At 37.0% G+C, this 26839-nt stretch overlaps 1 protein-coding gene and 1 pseudogene across 4 annotated transcripts in view; both read right to left on the bottom strand.

Annotated features, from left to right (window-relative positions):
• C15H8orf34 (chromosome 15 C8orf34 homolog) overlaps positions 1-25666 on the bottom strand; it is a 448873-nt gene extending 423207 nt beyond the window's left edge. For 2 of the 4 annotated variants that reach the window (XM_003942901.4, XM_074386742.1), the window contains exon 1: positions 25213-25665. In XM_003942901.4, the coding sequence (XP_003942950.2) occupies positions 25213-25539 (327 nt within the window). In that variant the 5' untranslated portion in view covers positions 25540-25665. Of the gene's footprint in view, positions 1-25212 lie in introns of all 4 variants that reach the window. The other 2 variants (XM_074386744.1, XM_074386743.1) reach the window with 2 other exon arrangements.
• Positions 7112-7263, bottom strand: LOC120362480 (U2 spliceosomal RNA; annotated as a pseudogene).
• Positions 25667-26839: the final 1173 nt, after the last annotated feature.

Below are 26839 nucleotides of genomic sequence, written 5' to 3'. Positions count from 1 at the left end.
ATTTTTTTTATTTTTTCATGAATAATAGGCCATAATAGAGAGCCAAAAAAGGAAATAAAAGCTATAGCAATGAGAAAGTAAAAACAAAACTGCTGTTTCCACAAACAATATACCTCTTTGCATTGAAAATTCAAAATAACGTCAATCTAAGAAAGAATAAATAAGGGAATATAGCGTGTTTCTAGATGAACATTTAAAGTCAGTAAAAAAACTTTCCTGCATCATAATTAAGTCTACGTTCTGGTGCAATTTCAGAGAACAATCTGTAGTAAAACTTCCCTACAAACTGCTTTCACCTAGGAGGCTGGCATAATGACTTTGCTGAGCCGAAAGATCCTCCAACATCAGGCTTTTAAATATTTTAAAATGCAGAAGAAAGTGAATTAATAGGTATATTTAACAGATCATATAGCACCTTCACTAGTGCAGAGTAGAAATTACCAATTTATCTTTCTTCAGCTCAGCAATGTGTTTTTTTTTTTTTCATTGACAGTAGACTTTGCTAGATATTAAGCAATATAATCTTGGTTTTAATGATGAAAACATCAAATTGAAAATCCACATAAACTCCATCATTTTAATAATCTTCATCACTTCGTCAATATAGCCAACATGAAAAAAATCCCTTCATTGAAAAACCTCAAATGTATAACTTTTATAAGAAAGAAAACAATCAACCAATTACTGTAAACAAATAAATACCATTGACTTTAACTACATCTTTCTTATTCTTGCATGAATTGAATGGAGTCACATAAATTTGTACAAATCAAGAACTCATTTTATACAGATCACATTCACAACTACATAGATAACTTAGGACTTTCATGTTACAAATAAAAAATCTAAATCAGTTTGGCTCACACACAAAAGAGGACCCATCAGCTCATATAACTGACTATAGAGATTTTAGCTCCATTTACTTTAGTAGATTATCTTTAATTTTCTTTGATTTCTTTGCCTATTTTTCCTTTGTAAAGCTTAGAAATCATGGAAAGTTTGAGCCTGCTTTGTGTACAAAACAAAAATTATTTCACAGTTCTGTAGACCATGCTATTTTCCATGCCTTTATTTATCCAACAAGTACTCAGTTAAATTCTTATCATGCATATATTACTATAAATTAAATATTTGGGAGAAGCATTAGAAAAAAAGCCAACAACACTTAGAACAATCCATAACCCAGAAAGTAGTTAAGTAACAATGTGGTTAACCACAGAAATGGGTGGAACAGTTCATACGTACAACAGAAGTTCACAGAAAAATTGAAAATGTAAGGAAGCTAGAGCAGTCAAACATATTTAATTCAACAGGCAAAACATGAATTTTCCCCTTATGAGTGGTAGTTGGATAAAGTAATGTGGTAGATACTGTGATACGTGCCCAGATCCTTCCTTCAGAGCTCATTCTGCCAGCTACCAGGATTGTGAGCTGTTGAAGGCTCTTAGAGGCCTCCTCTAGAATCCTTCCACAAAAGCTGCCTGCCCTGAGGCTATAGTCTCTTTCTGGAGAAAGTCTGCTTCTAAAGACTGGTCCATGCCTTGTACCAAGACCTGACTCCATCTTCTGTTGGAGCAACGCTTAAATGCTTTGCAGTTGTAGGGCTCCCTCTGTAGGTAACACCACTGCTGACACCACTGCCACTGCCTCACAATTCAACATCTTCTACCCAAACCTGCTTCCCTCACTCCCTTCAAGGTGGTCTACTCACGGGCACTCCACAATTAACCCTCAGCTTGCAAATTTCTATCTCAAAGTCAGTATCCAAAGAAACTTGTTCTAGGCCATTATAGGAAAAAACAGGAGGATGGGTGCAGTGGCTCACACCTGTAATCCCAGCACTTTCAGAGGCTGAGGTAGGTGGATGACCTGAGGTCAGAAGTTTGAGATCAACCTGGCCAACACGGTGCAACCCCATCTCTACTAAAAATATAAAAAGTACCTGAGCACGTTGGTCTGTGCCTGTAGTCCCAGCTACTCAGGAGGCTGAGGCATAAGAATTATTTGAACCCAGGAGGTGGAGGATGAAATAAGCCAAGACTGAACCACTACACTGCAGCCTGGGTGACAGAGCCAGACCAAAGAAAGGAAAGAAAGCAAAGACAAGAAAGAAAGAGAGAGAAAAAAAGAAAGAAAGAAAAGAAAGAGAGTGAGGGAAGGAAGGAAGGGAGGAAGGGAAGGAGGGAGGGAGGGAGGGAAGGAGGGGAAAGAAAAAGGAAATATTCCATGTAGAGATATTACCAAGCAAAAACGTGACATACGTATTGGAGGGAACTGCACAAGCTGGTCTGGTTAACATTAAAGGCAGTGTGTAAGGACAATGTACAGTTAAGTAGATTTTGAAGGTCCCTGAATGCTGCCCTAGTTTGGAATTATTCCCATCATTCAATGGGCCAGTGCCCAAGGCTGTGAATTCTGGATGTCTGGAGGCAGGACTAAAAGTGATAAAATCATAAGCATGAAAATTCTCTAAAATTTGATTATCTTTAAAATTTACATGAACTCTGCATTTTGTCTACAAGTATAAGCATATGTCAAATAATGTATGCATGCTCCTGTTTAAAAAGTATAGCCACAAGTGGCCAGTGTATGATTATTTTTTAGTAGAGACATGACATGATAAATCTCACTGTTTGGAATGGTCAGTGTATCAGCCACACATAAAACGGATGGGGTCAGGACCATTTCATGGGGTTGGTTGTGTGTTGGGACTAATTTAGCAAAGTTGAGAAAAGCAAGGGAATGACACAAAACACATTTTACAGAACTCATTAGAAGGATCTGATTATTTACCAGACAGAATTTTTGTTTAAGGAGAGAAAAGAAAGAAAGGTAACTGGGCCCTGGGAAGAATTTTTAAGCCACAGCTGAAACAAAGAGGTAAGGAGAGTGGAACATCTTGTATTATTTTGGTTCCTTTTGTCATTTTGAGTTGTGGATACCTATAAGATTACCTACAGGAAATGTCCTTCAAATGCTTTTTACTCAAAAATATTTGTGAAATAGGCATGAGCTGCTGATACAATGATACTAGAGGAGATTCCAGCTTGGCTTTAGACATGTCTGAACGAGTCTCAATATATTTCCTTTACAATTCATTCAGTCACCTTCTTGAGATCACCTCAATTTAAAGGTCCCTTTGTGCTTATGGTATTTCATTCCTTTATATTCCTTCAAAGGCCTATGGCACATGATAAAATAATGCAAAGCTTCATGAATCCAGGTAGCATGCACTATCCACAATTCTCAATATTTTTTCAGCTCTTTAAAAGAGAGCTTTAAACAGAGAGAGGGGTGGGTATAGAGTGATAGGAGAACTGTATCTGAAAATGTTGACTCATTCATTCCACCTCCACACCTGGCACCATCTCTACTGCCTGACGCTCATTTCTATTCTACCTACCCCTGCCCTCTAATCACCAGCACTTCTGGTTTGGTCTCTTCAATTAGGTTCTTCTCTCACCCTCTGCCCCAGAAATCCCCATTAAGGTTTTAATTGACAAGAGATGTAGTATTAGTATGCAAATACAGTACCCACATAGGAGTCAGTAGGGGCCTCTCAAAGACTAAATCATCTAAAACAATGACTTAACGATACCAAACACAATAGTGCAGCAGTACAGGCAGGTTGGAAAATTGAATGGTTTGCTCAGGAGCAAAAATAGCTCATTAACCTAGTACATTTATTAAAAAAATAGCTTATTAACACAGTATATCACATAAAAGCTATAAATCATTATTGTTTCTGTGATTTTTGCTTATTTTACACAGAAACAATAATATTGTGCATATAATTTTACACTCTTTCCACATTTTTAATAGTTTTATTATCTCTCTTATGGGGAAAAAGGTTACTTACTCCTTTTTAATGTTTGGTAAGAGAAATAAGAATAAATAGCAATATATGTTTTACTTGTCATTTTTTTTTTTAAATAAATAGGTCAGAGGTGGCCGTGCATGCCTGTAATCTCAGAACTTTGGGAGGCCAAAGTGGGTGGATCACTTGAGGCCAGGAGTTTGAGACCAGAGTGGCCAAGATGGTGAAATCCTTTCCCTACTAAAAATACGAAAGTTAGTCTGGTGTGGTGGTGCACACCTGTACACCAACTACTAAGGAGCCTGAGGCACAAGAATCACTTGAACCCAGGAGGCAGCAGTTGCAGTGATCTGAGATCACACCACTGCACTCCAGCCTGAGTGACAGAGCGAGACTCTGTCTAAAAATAGGCCACATGTGGTGGCTAATGCCTGTAATCCTAGCACTTTGGGAGGCCAAGGGGGCGGATCACGAGGTCAAGAGATCGAGACCATCCTGGCCAACATGATGAAACTCTGTTTCTACTAATAAATACAAAAATTAGCTGGGCACGCCTGTAGTCCCAGCTACTTGGGAAGCTGAGGCAGGAGCATTGCTTGAACCCAGAAGGTGGAGGTTGAAGTGAGCCGAGATTGCACCACTGCACTCCAGCCTGGTGCCTGGAAACAGAGCAAGACTCTGTCTCAAAACAAACGAACAAAAAACCTATATGTGTGTGTGTGTATATATATATGTACATATAGTATGTTTGTGTGTATCTATATACACACATATATGTATACACATATAATTCAGTGGGCTATGTATATATACATGTATGTATATGTTTTTGTATATATATACACACATTTTTGTGTGTATATACACACACATATGTATACATATATGCATATACACACACACGTTTATATATGTATGTGTGTAAAAGAGAGCTTATTTTTTGGGGGGTGGAATGTGTATATATGTGTGTGTGTGTGTGTGTATATACAAATATGTATGTGTGTGTATATATATATGTGCGTGTGTGTGTGTGTGTGTGTGTATAAATCAGTAAATAAACATTCCACCCCCCCAAAAAAAATAACAAATAGCTAATTGTAGAAATTGGCTATGGCTCATGATGAAGATGTGTCCGAGAACAAGGTTGACCAAGTCCTGTTCTTAGTGGAGGTTCTGCTCAAGAAGCAGAGCCAGACACTTAACAAATAAACATGGAAATGTCAGTGACTGATGTGTGCTGTGGTGAAAATAAACTAGTGTGGCATGAAGGAGGCTGACGAGGAAGCTATTGGGATTGAGTCATCTGTCAGGGCCTATCTGGTAGATATTTAACCTGAGATCCAAATGGCAGCTGGAGCCAGCCACATAATGGGGAAAACTTTCAAGAGAAGAAAACAGACTGCAAAGTCTCTAAGGCTCAAATCTTGACATTTTTAGTGTTTCATCTTTGCTGTTCATAAGCCTAATCCAGGGAGACATCATGTACAAACAAATTCTCACTAAACAATCCAGAACGAGCCAAAGAAATATTTTTAGAGAGAAAGCCAGTTATAGCATGGATCAACAGGAAACAGATTACAGCTCATAATGTATCAGAATGATATGAATCAAAAGTGTGCTACCTTATGATTTAAAATATTTATATTTATCCTTATTTCAGAAAGAATTTAAGGCATTTTCCAAAGAAATATAAATTATGTTTAAATAGCATAAATAATGGAGTGAAAAAGATAAAGTAAAACAAGGTGAAAATAATGTGGGAAAAAGAAAGGCGGTATAAATGCCCATGATAATGACTTACAGTCTGGCTATGTCAGGGCCATGAGTTTTCTAGAAGCCCATGCCAAAAAAAAGAAAAAGAAAAAGAAAAAAGAAAAAAAAAAGTGGAGAGGAAGCTATTCGTTGCACAATTCAAAATATCCATGTAAGTATTTTTGACAGTATCATATTATGCAGCAGTTCTCTTAAGTGTTTGCCACCAAATGTAATAAACATGTCCCTCCTCAACATTCTTCCTTAGACAAAACTGCCATTTTAATTGGTGTGGTTCTTATAATAAAGAATCATTAGAAAGGCTGTAAATGAACCTCATAAATTCTTCCCTGATTATTTTTCAAAACTAAACTACTGATCACCCTAGCAATGCTGATCTCTGTGTTCCCTACTAATCTGAAGATTATAGGAGTGGAATGTTGCCAGTTGCACACAGACTTCAATGTCTTAGCTGAACATTTTATGAAGGTTATGATTAAAATCATTCTGTGAAAGCTGAAACTTTTTGTGAAGCTATGGAAAGGCTGAGAGGTTCTTCAAAGTAGAGTATTTATCATCTATTTAACATTATCATCTATTTAATATTATTGCATATTACATCATTACTATACAACTAAGAGGAAAGATACTAGAGAATATTTCAATAAATATTTTCAGCAGAATAGAATATTATATACCTAATAAACTATAGCTGATTTTAATTGCCATTTTATATAATACTAAGATAATTATATTTTTAAATAAAACATATAACAGGAAAAAATAAAATGACCAAAACAATTCCAACTAGAGAGAATTCTTAGAAATTAAAAATTAAAGATCATATCTCAAAAACATACAATTATGATACATCTTATGAAATTCACATCATACAAATAGATACATTGTTTCAGTGTACAAAAAAATCAAATGTATTCTCACTGCAATCTAGCTTGTCACTACGAATTTAGATCAATATCTCCAAACAGTGAAGGAATAGCAGGAGTTATACGCTCCTATATTCTCCGGGCTATACTTCAAAAGGAATCCTTTTTTATATTAATGGGAAAACTTTCAACCTAAAATTACCAGTATATTTCATGTATAGGTAGCATACTACCTATACTAATGAAATCATTTAGAAAATTTTAGTAATTTATCTTTAGATTTTGTTTTTGTTTTTGTTTTAGACAGAGTCTTGCTCTGTTGACAGGCGCCAGGCTGGAGTGCAGTGGCACAGTCTTGGCTCACTGCAACCTCCGCCTCCTGCGTTCAAGCAATTCACCTGTCTTAGCCTCCTGAGTAGCTGGGACTACAGGCGTACACCACCACACCCAGCTAATTTTTTTGTATTTTTAGTAGAGACGGGGTTTCACTATGTTGGCCAGGATGGTTTCGATCTCTTGACCTAGTGATCCGCCCATCTCAGCCTCCCAAAGTACTGGGATTACAGGCATGAGCCACCGTGCCTGGCCTTTAGATGTTTTTATTCTTGCTAAGCACTTCCAGGAATAAAACAGAAACTGGTTTATTTAATAAATCTGGCTTTTACCTTATCAAGTTGATACACTAAATTTCATGGCAAATTTCTTGAAAATTAATCTCTGAATATCTGAAAACTAACCTCCAAATCTAAATCATAATTTAAATATGAATTTCTACACTTGATCTTAGCCAAAAGGCCAAGAAGCGATAAATATGAATTTCTTGATTCTAATATTATAATGATGAACTATATTGATGAGTATGAAAGTTGAGCAGAAAATCAAGGTGCATTCTTGTAAAATTGTCAGAATAGTGAGGAATGCCCCAAATATACCAGTAGTTTCTATATACATATGAGGTTTTGTGTTTATACTTCTCAGTAGATAATATAGCACCCAATAAATATGTACCAATTGATGTAAATGAAGTTTCAAACATATGCAAAAAAGAACTTAATAGCTATTGAAAAGATATCCAAGTCTGAATGAATTTTCAAGAAAGTAAAGTCTCCCATAAACTCCTGAGAAGATTCTCAAACTTCTAGTGACAAATGATATTCACACATAAACCATACATTTCAGATTAGATAGACTCATCCTAATTTTTTCATTCATAAATGCATTTGACAACTGTTTAGAACAACTACTATGTACCAGACATTTTCTGGTCATGAAGATATAAGCAATTTAAAAGACTGGCAAAATATCCACCTTGAAGGAGTTTATATTTAAGCAGAAATAAACAGAATATAAACTGTAATCAAAGGCATATATACAATAAGAAAATTTCAGATGATGATGTGAAATAAAACAAGGACAAATATACCACAGAGCAACAGGAGAGTTGGAGTTGTGTGTGCTATTTTAGTTAAGGGTGATCCAGGTTGCCTCTCTGAGATGATACCACATATTCTGGATAGTCTTCTAATTATATGACAAAAAATACTGTCACTGTGGAGATGCTGCAGCAAGCTAAGCTTCCTCTGCTCCCACTGATGAACACAGACACATACACTTTGCCCTGCCAAGTGCTGTTCTCTTTTACAGAATCACCAAGATCTTTCTCATAGATACCAGAGCTACAACCTAAAAGAACAGATGCACACTCTGAATTCTAACCTCAGGATACCAGAAAGCAGTCTTCAAAAGATCTCTCCACCTCGTCTGTCACTGGGCCATTAATATTAATAGAAAAGAGAAGCAATGCATCTCCTTGAGGCCAGTCAGAATGTATTGAGGGTCCACCAAATGCCAGTCACAGAATTATGTTCTTCAAACTTTTTCTTCTCATAAATTCCTCACAGTGTCCCCATTTGGTACTATTTTACAGATGAAGACTCCAATGTTAACAGAGATTAAATAACTTGCTCAGGATCAAGCACACAGATTGCCAAGCCTGAGTTATTCCCAAATGTTATCTCCCAGATATGGCTGTGTCATGCAACTTCCTCCCTATTAAAGGCAAATGCACTTGTTCTACATGTAGTGCGGGTGGCTTATACATTATACTTTGAGCTTCAGTGTGAATTTATTTATCAGCCCCCTCTTGAAAGCAAATATTAAAAGAGAAAAAGATGGCTAAAAGATAATTATGTAGTTAAGTATATAATTAAAACATATCCACCTTACATAAAGGTAATAATAGGATATGGGGGTTATTTTTCTCTAGATCTTAAAAGAATAAATATTAAGATGCTATTTGCTAACTGGTTCTATTTTCAATGTGTTGTTTTCAGTTGGATGAAAAAATGCACAAGTCAATGCTTTGTTTACTTCATCAGATATTTGCTGAGCCCCTGCTTTATGGCACATGCTCCCCTAGATGCTACAGTATTTGTACATTGTGCATCTGTACAGGACCATTGTACAGATGCACAATGAAGCACAAAGCAAAACACCATTTTCCACTCTCAAGACCTTAAGATCTACTTCGAGATACAGGGCATGAAATAACGTATGAACAAATGTCTTTTGTCATCAGATACCTGGGAATTACACACCCTTGATGGTAGGCAAGCCCTCTCTCTATCTCAATAGACTGACCTCTGAGAGACACAGAAGAATGGCATAGAAAGAGAAGCCCTATTTAGACCAGTCACAACCATCCACTCAACTCTGGCAGTCAATCAGGGAAGGATGACGCAGCCCCATCACTATCAAGCCCAAGGGCCTTGATCATTATTTTATTTCAAAATAAAAATATTCTCAGCTGGGTGCTGTGGGTCACACCTGCAATCCCAGTGCTTTTAGAGGCTGGCACAAGATAATTGCTTGAGCACAGGAATTCTAAGCTGCAGTAAGCTATTGTCATACCACTGCACTCCAGTCTGGGCAACAGAGTGAGACCCTGTCTCTAAAAACAAAACAAAAAAAAATTCTGTAAGAATAAATTGCCTAGAATAGTACCATGATTATTGGGTCTGTTATCTTTCAAATAAAATTGGGTATAAGTTTTCCACAACAATGAGTTCTACAGAATTGGACTATACAATATTATGGATAAAATATCTGCAATTTTAACCAGTCTCATACTTTTGTTTTTACTGAAGAATGTGTATGTAGTATATAAATATTTTAAAACACTGAAATAATTTAGGGCACAAATTAAAAGTCACCCTCTGATGACTACTCTCTCTCCTTATGTGAGTAAACACTGTAAACAACTTGATGTTAATTCCCCAAACAACAACACATACACAAACACAAATACATGTAGATACCTTGTTTTGATAAATACAGTTGTCCCTCAGATACAGAAGGAGATTGGTTCCAGAATCTCTTTTGGATACCAAAACCCACAGATCTCAAATTCCTTATATAAAATGCCATAGTATTTGCATATAACCCATGCACATCATACTGTATGCTTTTAATCATCTCTAGATCACTTATAATATCTAATACAATATAGACATTATACTGCATTGTTTAGAGAATGACAAAGAAAAAAGTCTGTACATGTTCATTAAAGATGAATTTTTTTTCAAATATTTTCATTCCATAGACACAGAACCCAAGAATATGAATTGACTATAAACACACACACAAACACACACACACACATTTTATATGCATATAATACATATATACACACAATATATACATCCACACATTGTAACTTTTTATTATAGTTGAGACATAAAAAATATATAAATAATAATGTAACAATCATCTACACATCACTCATAAAACTACTGGCTGGAAAATATTACTGAAATAGTTAAACTTCCCCTATCCCTCCAAACATTATCACTTTCCTTAGCTGTATTATAGTCCTCATCCATTTATTTAGACTTTTATTATATTATATATGTGGGTGTCCCTTGTGGAGGAGTGCAGTTCTAATACTTCATTGTTTAGGCCCAAGGCCACATCTTCTGTGCCTTACATAGCCAGAGATGAAGCATCCATGCTCAGCAGATGGGGATTCAGTGGCAAACTCCTAGTCACATGACTCATTTCCTACTTATGTCTAGTCCATGGATTTCCTCACTGTGTTTTAAACTTATCTGTACATTTAAAAGGAGGTGATTTCTAAGTGATTTAATAATAAATCATTTTCAGTTATCTATTTCATTATGTTGCAAGAGATATAAAAATGTTCCAAAATTTAGACCCTTAAAAATATAGACACCATTCTATGTCAGTATATGCATTCAGTATGTGGATATCTATTTGATTCTTTTTAACAGCTATATGTGTTCAAAAAGATGATTAAATAATAATTCCACTATTTTACTAGCTGTAGACATTTACTGTTCACAACTTTTGATTATTTTGTATAATTTGCAATTAATACCCTTGTAAGTGTTTTGCATGTGTGCAAATATTTCTGGAAAACACATTCCTACAATGAAATTGCTGATTTAAAGAGTTATTTTTCACTTTGATATATTTTAGCAAATTTCTAGCCCAAAAGGCTCTTAAAATTTGCAATATTACCCAATTTGCATGAAAGTCCAGTATAAAAAAGTGTAGGAAGGGTCCCTGAGACAATCATGTGAGTAATTAAAGGAGTGCATTCATGAAAGCCGTATCACCTTTTTCCAGCAACTTCATGGCCAGGAGTAGAGGATGAATAACAGGGCAAGTAAGTGGAATAGTTTCTGACTGAAATTGGAAGATAACTTTGCATAATTTCTATAAAAATTTTGTTTAGAAAATATCTGCAAAGAAGAGAAGTGACCAAAACAACATCTTTGCTTAACAAGAGCACATTTCCAGTTTCTGTGATTTGCTTTCAAAATGACATATCAGACACAGTTTTCATGTTCTGAACTCTGCCAATAGGCCCACATTTTAATATAATAGCATAACTTATTTCAGTGAATTGAACAAAGAGTTACATATATGCTTCCTGTTCAAGCTCTGTTAATTCAGATTTCCTAATATTTTGAATACTAAAAATTATTCTTAAATGTCTGGTAGAATATTCAAGAGAACGAATAGCCAAGCCACAGAGTAGGAGAAAATATTTGCAAAAAGCATATCTGATAAAGAAATGTTATTCAAAACACACAAAGAGTTCTTTAAACTCAACAGTAAAAAAAATCTGATTCAAAAACGAGCCAAAGACCTTAACAAATAGATCACCAAAGAAGATACATGGACGGTAAATAAGCAGATGAAAAGATGTTCAATATCATATGCCATTAGGGAATTATAAATGAAAACAAGAGTCTACTACACACCTATCAAAAATGGTCAAAACACAGAACACTGACAACACAAAATGTTGACAAGGATGTGAAGCAACAGAACTCATTCTCTGCTGGTGGAAATTCTAAATGGTACAGTTACTTTGGAAGGCAATTTGGCAGTTTCTTGCAAAATTAAACCAATTCTTACCATGTAGTCCAGCAGTCATGGTACTTGGTGTTTACCCAGAGGAACAGAAAATTTATGTCCACAAAAATAAAGAAGAAAGAATAAAAGGAATAAACAAAACTTTGAGAAGTAGGAGATTATGTGAAGAGGCCATATCTATAAACCACTGGCATCCCTAAAAGGGAGGGAGATAAAACAAACAATTTTGAAAACATATTTCAGAATATTGTTCATGAAAACTTCTCCAACCTTGCTAGAGAGGTCAACAGTCAAATCCAGGAAATACAGATAACTCTTGCAAGATTCTACACAAGAAGATCATCTCCAAGACATATAATCATAAGATTTTTCCAATGTCAAAATGAAAGAAATAATGTTAAATCCAGCTAGAGAGAAAGGCTAAGTCATATACAAAAGGAACCTCATTAAGCTAACTGAATCTCTCATCTGAAATTGCAAGCCAGAAGAAATTAGAAGCCTAACATATACACCATGGAATACTATGCAGCCATAAAAAAGAATGAATTCATGTCCTTTGCAAGGACATGGATAAAGCTGGAAACCACCATTTTCAGCAAACTGATACAAGAACAGAAAACCAAACACTGCAAGTTCTCACTCATAAGTGGGTGTTGAACAATTAGAACACATGGACACTGGGAGGGGAACATCACACACTGGGACCTGTTGGGGGATGGAGGATCTAGGTGAGGGATAGCAGGGAGTGGGGAATTTGGAAAGGATAACTTTAGGAGAAATACTTAATGTAGATGATGGGGGGATGCAAACTACCATGGCATGTGTATACATATGTAACAATTCTGCATGATCTGCAAAGGTACCCCAGAACTTAAAGCATAATTAAAAAACAAAAAAGAAATTGGAGGCCTATATTCAACATTCTTAAAGAAAAAAATTATTCAACCAAGAATTCCATATTCAGCCAAACTAAGCTTTTTAAGTAAAGGAAAAATAAGATTCTTTTCATGTAATCATAAGTCATGGGAATTCATTGCCACCAGACCTGCCTGATAAGAGATCTTGAAAGGAGTATTTAATATAAAAAGGAAAGATTGCTACCAGCTAATACAAAACACACTTAAATTCACAGACCAGTATCACTGTAAAGCAACCACACAAACAAGCCAACATAATAACCAGCTAATAAAACAATGATAAAATCAAATCCACATATATCAATACTAACCTTGAATATAAATGGGCTATATGACCTACTTAAAAAGCATAGAGTGGCAAGCTGGATAAAAAAGCAAGAGTCAATGGTATACTGTCTTCAAGAGACTCATCTCACACATAACGGCACTCATAGGCTCAAAATAAAAGCATGGAGGAAAATCTACCAAGCAAATGGAAAACAGAAAAAAAAAAAAAAAAAAAAAAAAAAAAAAAAAAAAAAAAAAAAAAGCAGAAGGTACAATCCTAATTTCAGACAAAATAGATTTCAAACCAATAAAGATCAAAAAAGACAAAGAAGGGCATTACATAATTGTTAAGGGGTTCAATTCAACAAGAAAACCTAACTATCCTAAATATATAAATATATATGCACACAACACAAGAACACCCAGATTCATAAAGCAAGTTCTCAGATACCTACAAGGAGACACAGACTCCCACACAATAGGCGGAGACTTCAACACTCCACTGACAGTATTAGATCATGAAGGCAGAATATTAACAAAGATATTCAGAACCTAAATTCAAACTGGACCAAATAGATCTGATAGACATTTACATAACTGTTCACCCGAAAACAACAGAATGTACATTATTCTCAGCACCACATGGCACATACTAAAACTGGCTACGTAAGTGGACATAAAGCATTTATTGAGATAAATGCAAAAGAACCAAAATCATACCAAACACACACTCTGAGAACAGTACAATAAAAAGGCAAGACTATGAAAATCACTCAAAATCATACAGTTACATGTGTAAGTAATGAAACTAAGGCAGAAATCAAGTTCATTGAAAGTAATGAAAATAAAGATACAACATACCAGAATCTCTAGGACAGAGCGAAGACAGTGGTAAGAGCAACATTCATAGCCTTAAATATCCACATCAAAAAGTTGGAAGGATCTGAAATTAACAACCTAACTTCACAACTGAAAGAATTAGGGAAGCAAGAACAAGTCAACCCCAAAGCCAGGAAAAGATGAGAAATAATGAAACTCATACCCAAACTGAAGGAAATGAAAACACAAAAAACTATTCAAAAGATCAACCAAACTAGGAGTTGATTTTATTGAAAAACAATAATGATGTAGATAGGCCACTAGCTAGACTAATAAAGAAGGAATGAGAGAAGATCCAAATAAACACAATTAGAAATGATGAAGGGAATGTTACTATTGACCCCACAGAAATAAAAACAATCATCAGAAACTACAGTGAACACTTCTATACACACAAACTAGAAAACCTACAAGAGATAGAAAAATTTCTGGGCACATGTACCCTCACAAGACTGAGCAAGGAAGAAATCTATTCCCTGAACAGACCAATAACAAGCTCTGAAATTGAATCCATAATAAACAGCCTACCAACTAAAACAAGCCTAGAACCTGATGGAAACACAACCAAATTCTACCAGATGTACAAAGAAAAGCTGGTGCCATTCCTACTGAAACTCTTCCCAAAAATTGAGGAGGAATGACTCCTCCTCAACCTACTATATGAGGATAGCATTATCTAGATACTAAAACTTGGCAGAGACACAACAAAAACAGAAGAACTTCAAGCCAATATCTTTGATGAACATCAGTGCAAAAATTCTCACCAAAATACCTCCAAACTGAATCCAGTAGCACATCAAAAAGCTAATTCACCATGGTCAAGTAGGCTTCATCCCCAGGATGCAAGGTTGGTTCAACATATGCAAATCAATAAATATGATTCATCACATAAACAGAACTAAAGACAAAAACCACGATTATCTCAATAGACACAGAAAAGGCTTTTGATAAAATTTAATACCCCTTCAAGTTAAAAACTCTCAGTAAATCAGGTATTGAAGAAACATACCTCAAAATAATAAGAGCCATCTATGACAAATGCACAGAAAGGGCAAAATCTGGAAGCATTCATCTTTAAAACTGACAAACAACCAGGATGCCCTCTCTCACTACTTCTATTCAACATAGTATTGGAAGTCCTGGTCAGGGCAATCAGGAAAGAGAAAGAAATAAAGTGCATTCAGATAGGAAGAGAGGAAGTCAAACTCTCTCTCTTTGCAGATGACAAGATTCTTTATCTAGAAAATGCTATAATCTCAGCCCCAAAGCTTCTCCAACTGATAAACAACTTCAGCAAATTTGCAGAATTTAAAATCAATGTCCCAAAGTCACTAGCATTCTTATATACCAACAACAGCCAAACTGAGAATCAAATCAGAAAGGCAACCCCATTCACAATTGTCACAAAAAAAGAATAAAATTCTTAGAAATACAGCTAACCAGGGAAGAGAAAGATCTCTACAATGAGCATTACAAAACTCTGCCCAAAGAAATGAGAGAAGACACAAATGAAAAAACATCCCACGCTCATGGATAGGAAGAATCAATATAATTAAAATGGCTAGACTGCCCAAAGCAATATATAGATTTAATGCTGTTCTTATCAAACTGCTGACAATATTCTTCACAGAACTAGAAAAAACTATTTTAAAATTCATATAGAACCAAAAACAAGCCTGAATAGTCAAGGCAATCCTAAGCAAAAAGAATAAAGCCGGAGGCATTACATTACCCAACTTCAAACTATATTACAAGGCTACAGTAACCAAAACAGCATGGTACTGGTACAAAAACAGGCATATAGACTACAGCAACAGAATAGAGAACTCAGAAATAAGGCCACACCTCAATGACCATCTTATCTTTGAAAAAGCTGACAAAAGCAAGCAATGGGGAAAAAAACTCCCTATTCAACAAAACGTGCTGGGATAACTGGTTAGCCATATACATAAGATTGAAGTTGGACTCCTGCCTTACATCACACACAAAAATCAACTCAAGATGGATTAAAGACATAAATGTAAAACCCAAAACTATAAAAATACTGGAAGACATCATAGGCAATACCAACCTGGAGATAGGAATGAACAAAGATTTCATGACAAAGACACCAAAAGCAATCACAACAAAAGCAAAAGTTGACAAATGAGATCTAATTAAGAGCTTCTGCACAGCAAAAGAAAATATCCACAGAGTAAACAGACAACCTAGAGAATAAGAGAAACTATTTCCAGACTATGCTTCTAACAAAGGTCTAATATCTATCATCTATAAGAAAGTTGAAGAAATTTACAAGAGAAAAATAACCCCATTAAAAAGTGGGCAAAGGACACTTCTCAAAAGAAGACATGAATGTGGCCAACACATGTATGAAAAAAAGCTCAACATCACTGATGATTAGATAAATGCAAATCAAAATCACAGTGAGATACCACCTCACACTAGTCAGAATGGCTACTATTAAAATGTCAAAGAACAACAGATGCTGGGTGATGCTGTGGAGAAAAGGGAACACTTATACACTGTTGGGAGTGTAAATTAGTTCAACCATTGTGGAAAGCAGTATGGTGATTCTTCAAAGACCTGAAAAGAGAACTACCATTTGACCCAGAAATCACGAGTGGGACTATACCCAGAGAAAGAGAAGTCATTCTATCATAAAGACCCACACATATGAATGTTCATTGCAGTACTATCATAATTGCAAAGTCACGGAATCAACCTAAATGCCTGTCAATGATGGATTGGATTTTTATAAAATGTAGTACATATACACCATGGAAGACTATGTAGCCATGAAAAAGAATAAGATCATGTCTTTGTAGTAACATGAACAGAGCTGGAGGTTATTACCTTTAGCAAACTCAAACAGGAACAGAAAACCAAATGCCACATGTTCTCACCTGTAAGTGGTAAGTAAATGATGAGAACTTATGAACACAAAGAAAGAAACAACAGATACTGGGGTCTACTTGAGGGTGGAGGGTGGGAAGAAGAAGAGGAGCAGAAAAGATACTATTGGGTACTAGGCTTAACATTGAGTGATGAAATAATATTTACAACAACCCCCCATGACTATATAACAATCCTTCACATGTACCCCCAAACCTAAAAGTTAAAAATAAAATTAAATAAAAAATTTAAAGACATATCCACATAAAAGCCTGGATATGGATGTTTATAGCAGCTTTATTTATAATTGCCAAAACTTGGAAGGAACTAAGATGTCCTTCATTTGGTAGGGAAATGGATAAACTATGGTATATCCAAACAATGAAATATTATTCAGAACTAAAAAAAGAAATGAGCTATCAAGCCATGAAAAGACATGGAGGAACCTTAACTGCATGTTACTAAAGGAAAGAAGCCAATCTGAAAAAGGCCACATGCTGTATGATTCCAACTTAATATTATAATATGTAACATTTGAGAAAAGGCAAAAATATGGAGACAGTAAAAAGATCAAGGGTTGCCAGGATTTATGGGGGAGGGAGGGCTGGATAGGCGAAACACAGAGGATTTTTAGGCCAGTGAAAATACTCTGTATGACACTATTATGGTGAATATATATCTTTATATATTTGTCCAAACCCATGGAATATACACCAAGAGTGAACCCTACTGTAAACCATGCTTAAGTGAAAGGTGAAAGTTCTCTCCTTAATAAAGAAAGAAAAATAATGATTCTAAAATTCATATGAAAATACAAAGGACCTAGAATATATAATTCTTAAAACCCCCAAACAACTCTAATAAAATTAGGTGACATATTTGGATAGACACATCACCAAAGATATTTTAAAGGCAAATAATCACATAAAAAGAAAATTTGTTGCATTAGTCATCAGGGAAGTATCAATTAAAATAACAATGAGATATAATTACAAACCAGTTAGGATGGCTAATACACTATTCACAGAAATGTAGAATTGTACAACCACTTTAATAGCTAGTTTCTTTAAAAGTTTAACATATACCTACCATATAGTCCAGTCAATCCACTCCAGGTATTTACGTAAGAAAAATGAAAGTATATAGCCATATGGGATATAACTCAGCAATAAAAATAAATAAAAAATTGATAATGTGCTACAACATGGGTGAATATTAAAATAATTGTTAGGTTAACAGTTATTAACTTAGAGGTTAAAAAGGATATACCCAAAAAAAAAAAAAAAAAAAAAAGATTGCACAGTGTGTGATTCCCTATGCACAAAACTAAAAAAAGACACCTAATCCATAGGGACAAAAAGATCAGTCATTGCCTGAAGATGCAGAAGGAGTAAGGAGAAGAGGAATTACAAATAGCCTTCTAGACACCAGGAAGGGCATATGAGGAGACTGTTCTAATAGAGACAATGCATTGTAAGTTATCTTCCAGGAAATTCTTCAAGGTACCTTGCAGGAAATATTTCAAATTTCCTGGAAGGAACTTTAAAATGCATTTGTCTCTGGTTAGAATGTGGCCTCTTCAAAATTTATGTGTGGTAGTCTAAGGGGGGTTAGAAGTGAGGTCTTTAAGAGGTGATTAGACCAAAAAGGCTGCTCCCTCATTAATGGGATTCAGATCCTTTTAAAAGAGGTTTCATACAGTGTTCAGCTAGCCTGCCCTCTGGCCTTCTGCCATGTGAGTACAAAGTAAGAGGGCCCTCACCAGACCAGAGGCCAGCACCATGATCTTGGACGTCCCAGCCTCCAGAACTATGGGAAATAAAGGCACTGTGTAATAGCAGCACAAAATAAACTAAGAAAACACGTTATTGACTCTGTGCCACCGACTATATATAGGTGCAAAGAAGAGCCCACTACTGCTAATAAAGAAATTCTGTACACAAAGAGAAGTGTCTCTCTCAGCACTCTTTCTTGTGTTCCAGTACTCTTATGTATTTACTGTTTAAACATTTTTCAGATATTTCAAAATGATTTTGAGAGGAAGAAGAGGGAAATGCATACACTTAGTTAACCAGAATTGCAAATTTTCTTTACTCAGATTTTTAGCTATTTCTCATATAAGCCATTTCCATGTATAAACGTTGATAAAATTCTTAGCTCCATTCATATAATTTGCTGTTTAAAGAAACCCAGTGGGCGAACTATTTTGCACATATTTATTTCGTAGGTGCTTTTTAAAATTATTTTTAGTATTTTTTCCTTTGAGGAAATTTTAAATTTATAGAAAAAGTATAGCAGCAATACAAATAATTCCATATTCCCTTCACATAGAGACCACATTCAAATTTTGTCAACTTTCCCAATAATCTCTTTCATAGCAGAAGTATTATATGCAGAACCATATTTTGCACTTAGTTGTCATGTCCCTTCAGTCTGAGGCCTCTCTTGACCCTCATGACTTTAACATTTTTGAAAACTCTAGAAAAGTTACTTTGTAGATTTCCTCCATTAGCTTTATGAGATATTTTCTCATTATTCAGTTCAAGTTACACATGACTGTGAGGAATAACACAAAACATGGTGTATTTTAAATGTATCCTATCATGGGTATACAATATTGCTTTATCCCACCACTTGAGCAAAGTCGTGTCTGCCAGGTTTCTTTACTATAAAGTTATTTTTTCCCTTTGTAATTTACAAGTATTTTGTAGGAAGATACTTAGAGATTATGTAACATTTCATTGTTCATCCAACTTGTACTCATTAATTTTAGTAATGATTAATGTTTCTTGCCTGAATTATATTTCAGATGGTTTCCAGTAGTGATTTTCTAATTCTATCATCCTTCTACTTTTATTATTTGGCATTCTACTATAAGCTAAAGCTGTCTCTTCCGCCCATGAATTGAGCACATTCCACATTCCATTAGATCCCAGTGAAGTAAAATATTCCTATTTTATTCGGTATAATAATCTGTTACTATCATTTTTTATTTTGACCCTCAAGTTGTCTTAGGGATAGACAACTCCTCTGTGTCCTTTAATACATTTCTATTATTCTTTGAGCTCTTCCGTGTTTTTTGACATATGATACTTCACACTTTGCTTAACCCCAAACCTGGAGTCAACCATTTCTTCAAGGACACCTGGGTCTACTTAATGGAGAATGATATTTAGAAACCAAAATCTGGGTGCCAGATGGCTTATTGCTACCAGGATGTTACTATTCCCAGGCCCTTCCAGTAGACAGAGGGGGGAACTAATGCAAGTATATGCACTTAAGTATGTGTAAATACATACAAATCTATATTTACTTCTATTACATCTATACATATTTCTATTACTGGAAGTCATGAGATCACACCAACACCTCCAATTTCAATTCAACATACAAGGTTCATTCTAGCTCTTCCTTATATTATTTCTGTAACTCCTATCTCCATCAGTAAGAAAGCTGACTTGAATCTATATTTTTTCAATATATTTTCAATATATTTAATACCTGCCCCCACCTCAGGTAACAAATCTTCTCACCCTGCCAGGTCACTGCCCACTCAGCCTCTTTCTTTAATCATGTTCCAATACCTTCCATGTGAACTCCCAACTTAGCTGTCCTTATTGTATGGGCCTTAGCTGTTCTCTTTGCATGGTTCATGACTTTTTAACTGAATTACCAGAAAAATAAAGGGAAGAAAGGCTTTGTTATTTTTGTAGTCTCATATTTCCATTAATCATATTCTCTTAAAAGAGGACCACAAGCATTAAAATATTATTTCTTTTGTGTGTGTGTGATGGAGTCTCACTCTGTCACCCAGGCTGGAGTGCAATGGCATGATCTTGGCTCACTGATTCCCAGGTTCAAGCAATTCTCCTGCTTCAGCCTCCTGAGTAGCTGAGATTACAGGTGTGTACCAACATGCCCAGCTAATTTTTGTCTTTTTAGTAGAGATGGGGTTTCACTGTGTTGGCAAAGCAGTCTTGAACTCCTGACCTCAAGTGAATCCACCTGCCTCAGTCTCCCAAAGTTCTGGGATTACAGGCATGTGTCACCATGCCTGGCCAAAATATTATTTCTGTTTTCAAATTTATTGAGGCCATATTGGTATACACACATATTATTATTTCTAAGGTTATATAGAGTTATTTATTGAGTTGAATTTTGAGTCACTTTATTGAGCTACTTAAAAGCTACATGAAAATAAAATACATTAAGGAAGAAATAAAAAATAAATGGGCTAATAATAGGAACATGTTAATTAAAGTAACTTTCAAAAATCAATTACAAAACTTAACTTGGTTTCTAAGCAAAATTTTATAAAATTGAACTGCTTTCTTTGACTTCTGCCTCCTCTAAATGGTCTAAGATTATAAAGATTAATACAAATTTTGATATAGGAATTCTTCATAACTTTGAGCACCCAATGATCATTACTCCAAAAAATATATTTACAATATTTAAGTTGAACACAAGTACCAAGCTCATATTTTATTACTTCTCTAATAAAAGCATATTCCTAATCATTTTTATTAAAATGACATTTTTACTTTTACTAATGACAAATTATTTTTAAACACTAAAATATCTTCTGGAGGGGAATTTTTCCTCTGGCAGTAAATGAGTAATGAGTAGCCTTCTTATCCCCAAACAATTGCCCTAAATAATCATAAGCCTGGCCAAATTAGACAAGATATTTGTTTTCAGGTATTAAGCAACAGGTGGCCCAAAGCTGTGATCCTTATGAGATGGAGAACAACCAAAGGAGATCTTTACGTACACTGCTGCTCTCTGATAAGAGCAAGGGGCACCTTTTAGATATGATCACGGAGGTCAATAAAGTGAAATAATGGGCTTGCTAAGGGTTGGCAGCTAATTGGAGCTCAGGGTTGCATACACGGCTGGAAAATGTGCAGCAGGGTACCAGAGAAGAGCGAGCTGCACAACAGCAAAATATGTAAGTGATGCAGGCTTTGACTATGAGTTCGATGAGTCCACGTCACAACATATATGCCAAATCAGTTCATGCAAATTTACATCATGTGAGTAGAAGTACTTTGAGCTGAACAGAGAAGGTGATAGAGTGATTTCATTCTATTTTGAGTGGGTCATAACATACTTAGAGAAATGTAGTGATTTTGGTTTGCTACATTTTAAGTACACAGACTTAACAATTCTATGGTGATTTTATGAAGATCCCCACTATTTGACTTTTTAATAATTTAAGATTTCACACTCATGTGAGTGTGATCAGGCCTGAAGCAAAATATATGACTGCCCTGAGCACCTTTCCAATCAATGATCTTCAACTAATTATTCTATTTACTTATCGGGAATGGGAGAAACTGAAAAGTTTGCATTTCTTTATATAAAATGTGTGTGTGTGTGTATACATACATGGAATATATATATATATATATATATATATATATATATATATTTCACTATACATATAGTATTCTTATATATTACAAATAAATGTCCTTGAAGATGTAAACTCCTACATCTTAACAAAATTACAAAGAGTTTGTGAAACATCTTTTTTGTCTTACAACTTCATATTATTTAATCAGAACATCATTACCCAGAATTCTAACGCAATGATTTTTAGGCACAGTTTTGCAATGCTTCAAAACACCTTCAATGAAATTAATAGTACAAATTTATTCTCCTGAGTCAGCTGAAAACAAAATTAATTTCAATTTAAAATTATTTTTGGAACACCATACTGCATGTAACACTTTCATGAGCATCTCAAATCATAAAATATTAGCAATAAACAAATTAAGTAAGAAATAAACTAAGTAACCAAACTAGATAAGAAAGTTCTAGAGGTAAAAAAAAAAAAAAAAAAGTATTCTCAATACCAAGGAATAGGGTACTTACCTTTTGCTTTTGTTTTAAATGGCATTCATGGATTATCTTTAAAGTATCTCACACCAATTAAATTTTCTTAAAACCTTCCTAACTTAAACTATCCACAAGGGGGACGTATTGTCAGATACTGCATATTTTCCAAGCTGAAAGAAGCCTGTGTCAACTCCACTGACTCAACACAACAAAGCATAGATGACAAGACATGGAGTTGCCTATTTCAATTTGTGAATGGTAAAAAAGAGATTTTAGCTTAGTTTCTCAAAATGTGGCCCAGAAATTAAAATTGTAGCAAACATCTGTGCTGCCTCTTAATATGTTCAGATTGCTGGGCGCCTCCTCTGACCCTTATCAATTCTTATGAAAACTATTATTGAGTAAGGTTCTAGAAGAGAATGGTCTCTAGATCAGCAATGTCCATTTCACAGGTGGCATTTCTTCACTGTTTTTTTTTTTTTTTTAAACACGAAACAAGATAAGCTACATACTAGTAAAATCATCCAATTTTGTAAAATACATGTAATTGTACTCTCAAAACCAAGCTGTATCATGATGAAAATTGTTACATAAGGAACTGTTATATCCAGCTTTTAGTGAAAGAAAATTTGTTATCCAGTTTTCTCACTTCGATTATTTAAAGTGGACAGCAAACCTTAGAAGTGCACTACTCATCACTACAATCCAACCTAATGCAGGTGTATGGTAATATGTATCCATTAAAATACGAAGCATGGTGGTGCTTGTGTTCTGGTGAGGAAACCTAAAGCTTTTATGAGACATGTTCCTATCACTTAAAATTCTTCTGTGCAGAACATGATGGTGAGCATTAAAAGGTAGGGGCGGGGGGCACTTGACAAATAGCCATTTGGGTTTATTTTCTAATTATGTACAAAGTTTACATATATTCCTAATTTTACTATTATCATTTGGAAATAATCTTGGGAATTTTAAAATAACAAATGAAAACAGTATTAATTGAAAATTATTTATTCTCCCAAGCCACTTGTATTTTATACTCTAGGAGAGTAGAGAGCAAACACACTCTAAATATTCATTTTATGATTCTTTCAATGCAATTAATACAATGCGTCGCAGATTTTGTTTCTGCCTTTAAAAAATTATATAGGATATGTATAATTAATAATCATTAAACTGAAGACAAAGAAAAGAAATCTGGTAGTTCCGCCAATTTTATTTCGTTCTTGCATGGATTGCCTTTGGTAACATTTTTGGCAGAAAAAAAGAATCGATGCAATTGTAGGACTCTGCACCCCACAATGCAAGCTTCAATGGAAACAATGGTCGTATCGTGCAAAACAGATTATCGTTAAAGTTAGGCAGAAAAACTTAGCAGATCTTGCAAATCTTGTTATGTGAAACCTGTCCTCCCAAAAGACCTATTGGACCACACCTTTGTCCTCCTCGCCCTTTTTTTGCAGCTTCATTAACTCGCATTATTTTTGTTGTTGTTCTCTGCAGTTCTCACTTGCTTCTCTTCAGCCTCTGCGCCGTTTTCCGCGATCTCCAGTGCACCCTCCTCCACCTGCCGCGATTCCGTCTCTCTTAGACGCTGACACGTAACCTCCCCCATTCCCACCCCCAGCCCCAGCCCTCACTCCCAACCAAGAACAGCTGCAACTGCTTCTGGGAGATGTAGGGGGCGGGGGCAAGGCAGGAACACCTCGACCCCACCCGCCCCACCCCTACCCAGCGCCCTGGCAACCCGCGGGACACTTTGCTGGTGCCAGGTTTCAACATCTTGTTCTCATTTTCTCTTGTCCTCGCGCTCTTTCTTCTACTGTATTTTTATCATCAATTCTTTAATGGCGAGGAAAAAAGCAGCTCAGAGCTATAGTCTCCTTCCATGTATACCCGTGTGCTTTTCAGAACCTTTCTCCGTCCCTTTCTCCTGCTAGCACATGTGGGGTCTGCAGTGCAAAGGACTCTCCTTTCGTCCAGTGACCAATGGCAGTCTCCCAGTGCCAATTTCATTCAACACCCTGCACCTACTGAAGCCTACTCCTCACCAGTTCAGCTTTCTTCCAGTTAATCGTATTAACTGGTAACACCTCCTCCACCTTTTCGGGTTCTATTACCGCCCTCATTAAACAGAAAGAACGAAAGAAAATCCAACACGCAAAACAGCGTGAATTCAGAAACAAAGTGTGCGTGTGCAACATAGTCTGAGTGTGTGCATCCGTTTGCATTGCCTGCCTCAGCCTGCCCGGGTCCTGAACTTGTGGCTGAGAGGTGCAGGACAGTCAGAGGGCTCAAACTTCCCCTGCCAGGCTGAGGCTGGGCCCAACCGGGCTCACCTGTCCGCGTTCAGGTAACTGGCTAAGTGGGCCGGCCGCGTTCCAGGACACCTGGCCGGGACAGAGCAAAAGCCAGCGAACCCCAGGGTGCCCTCTCCAGCGCGTTCGTTCTCCATCCCTCCTTCCCTGGAAGGGGTGGGGGCGCTTGTTCTGTTTTTATTACTGCACCCCTTCCCCTGAAGACGACGGGACCACCCTCCTCCACAGCGCCTTACCTCAAACAGGGGACCGATCTTGTTCTTCTCCAGGTAAGCCTGGATCCGGGTTTGCGGATGAGACGCCATGGGGAACAGATGGGACCGCGGGGAGAGTGCGGGGAGACCGCGCGGCCGTGCGCCTCCGCTGGGGACAACCCTCCTTTTCCCCGGACTGGGGCCAGGACAGGAGCTCCGGGGCCTCGGCTGCCCTGCGTGGCCGGCTCGGCCCCCGCCGTGGGCGTGGGTGGCAGCCCGGGGAGCCACGCACGCGTGGGGCGCTGAGAGCCGGAAGCCTGGGCGCAGCGCCGCCAACTCAGACAACTCCGAGGCGAGGGGAGAACTCATTCATCGCGTTCTCCGCCTCGTGCCCACCCTTGCCGCTCTCCGCAGCGCCGGGCGCCGTGGGAGAAATTCGAGGCAGAGGTTCCTTTCTCCTCTGGGCGGCAGCAGCAGGAATCGGCGGGCGGCGGGCGGCGGGCGGCGGGGGGCGGGGGTCGAGCCGCGCCGAGGGGTGCACGCGGGCGGACCCGGGCCGCGGGGCTCGAACTCGCCAACGGCGTGTGTTCGTGTGTGTGTGTGTGTGCCTCCTCGCCCAGGTGACGGGGACAAACTGCTCGGGCTTCTCCCCGAGGCTGCCCTCTCTTCCAGCCGCTCCCTAGCGACAGCGCCGCTTAAAAAGCCAATGGTGAAGGTGCTTCTTTCAAAGTGCACATAAATCTGGTGCTTGTTGGCTACTCCTTGGCAGCTACAAATGCAGTTCGAAAGGGGATAGTCCCCACGTCCCCACCGCCCCTTCTGAGCCTCTCCCCAGCGCCTTCCGCCTCCCTGCTTACACTAGCTCAGGGGTTGAGAAGGGCAGAGTTGTGAGAAGGTGCGTGGGTCAAAAGGTTTGCCGCGAAAAAGAAGTTGCCTTCCTTTTCAAAATCTGGTTTGGCCTGGAGCAAGTCGACAGGTGAACCCAGGCTGAGAACCCAGCTGAAAACTCCCCAAGTGCAGACGCTCAAACATTGAAAGCAGACCTTCAGCATTTGACGGGGAGAAGACTTCCCCTTCAAAACTGGCCTCCCTAATCCGCGCCTTGAGTTATGTTTGTATAGCTATAACCGCATCTCAGACGCTTCACTATCCCGCTTAAGAGTGTTTCCTCTAGATGCTGCGTGAGCTGCTCAAATTTAGCCAATACCTTTCTTAATATGCAGGGATTTCCAAGTCGAAGATTTGCAGATAAACCAGGGTTCCTCATAGAGCTCTCTTGTGAAATAAAATACTAAGGTCCCCATGACGATTTCCCTGGCTCCTAACCATGATATGCTGCCAAAATTAGATTTATTTTTAATAAATATGAATATTCAGAATGATGGAAATAGTTTTACTAAAAGCTAACTGCAGCAGTATATACTTTTTCTTTCTTCCCTGTGTTCTGGATTTCTATTACTCAATTTCTTTATTGGTGTTCATGCTTTCCTTCTGTATTTTGAATATGTGGAAACATGTAATAGATAAGAGTGGAATATCCCAGGAACTATTGTTAATTTCATGTATTAAGACATAAGAAATCTGCTAGAATAGTTAGGAGCTTAACCATCCCTGGTAACCTGAATGGACATGATCCAGGGTGGAGAGATCTCCACCTTAATACTTTGAC

Source organism: Saimiri boliviensis, chromosome 15, assembly GCF_048565385.1.
Source record: "Saimiri boliviensis isolate mSaiBol1 chromosome 15, mSaiBol1.pri, whole genome shotgun sequence".
Classification (NCBI taxonomy): Eukaryota; Metazoa; Chordata; class Mammalia; order Primates; family Cebidae; genus Saimiri; species Saimiri boliviensis.
The sequence above is the reverse complement of the archived record's forward strand: the minus strand, read 5'-3'. Positions and strand labels throughout refer to the sequence as shown.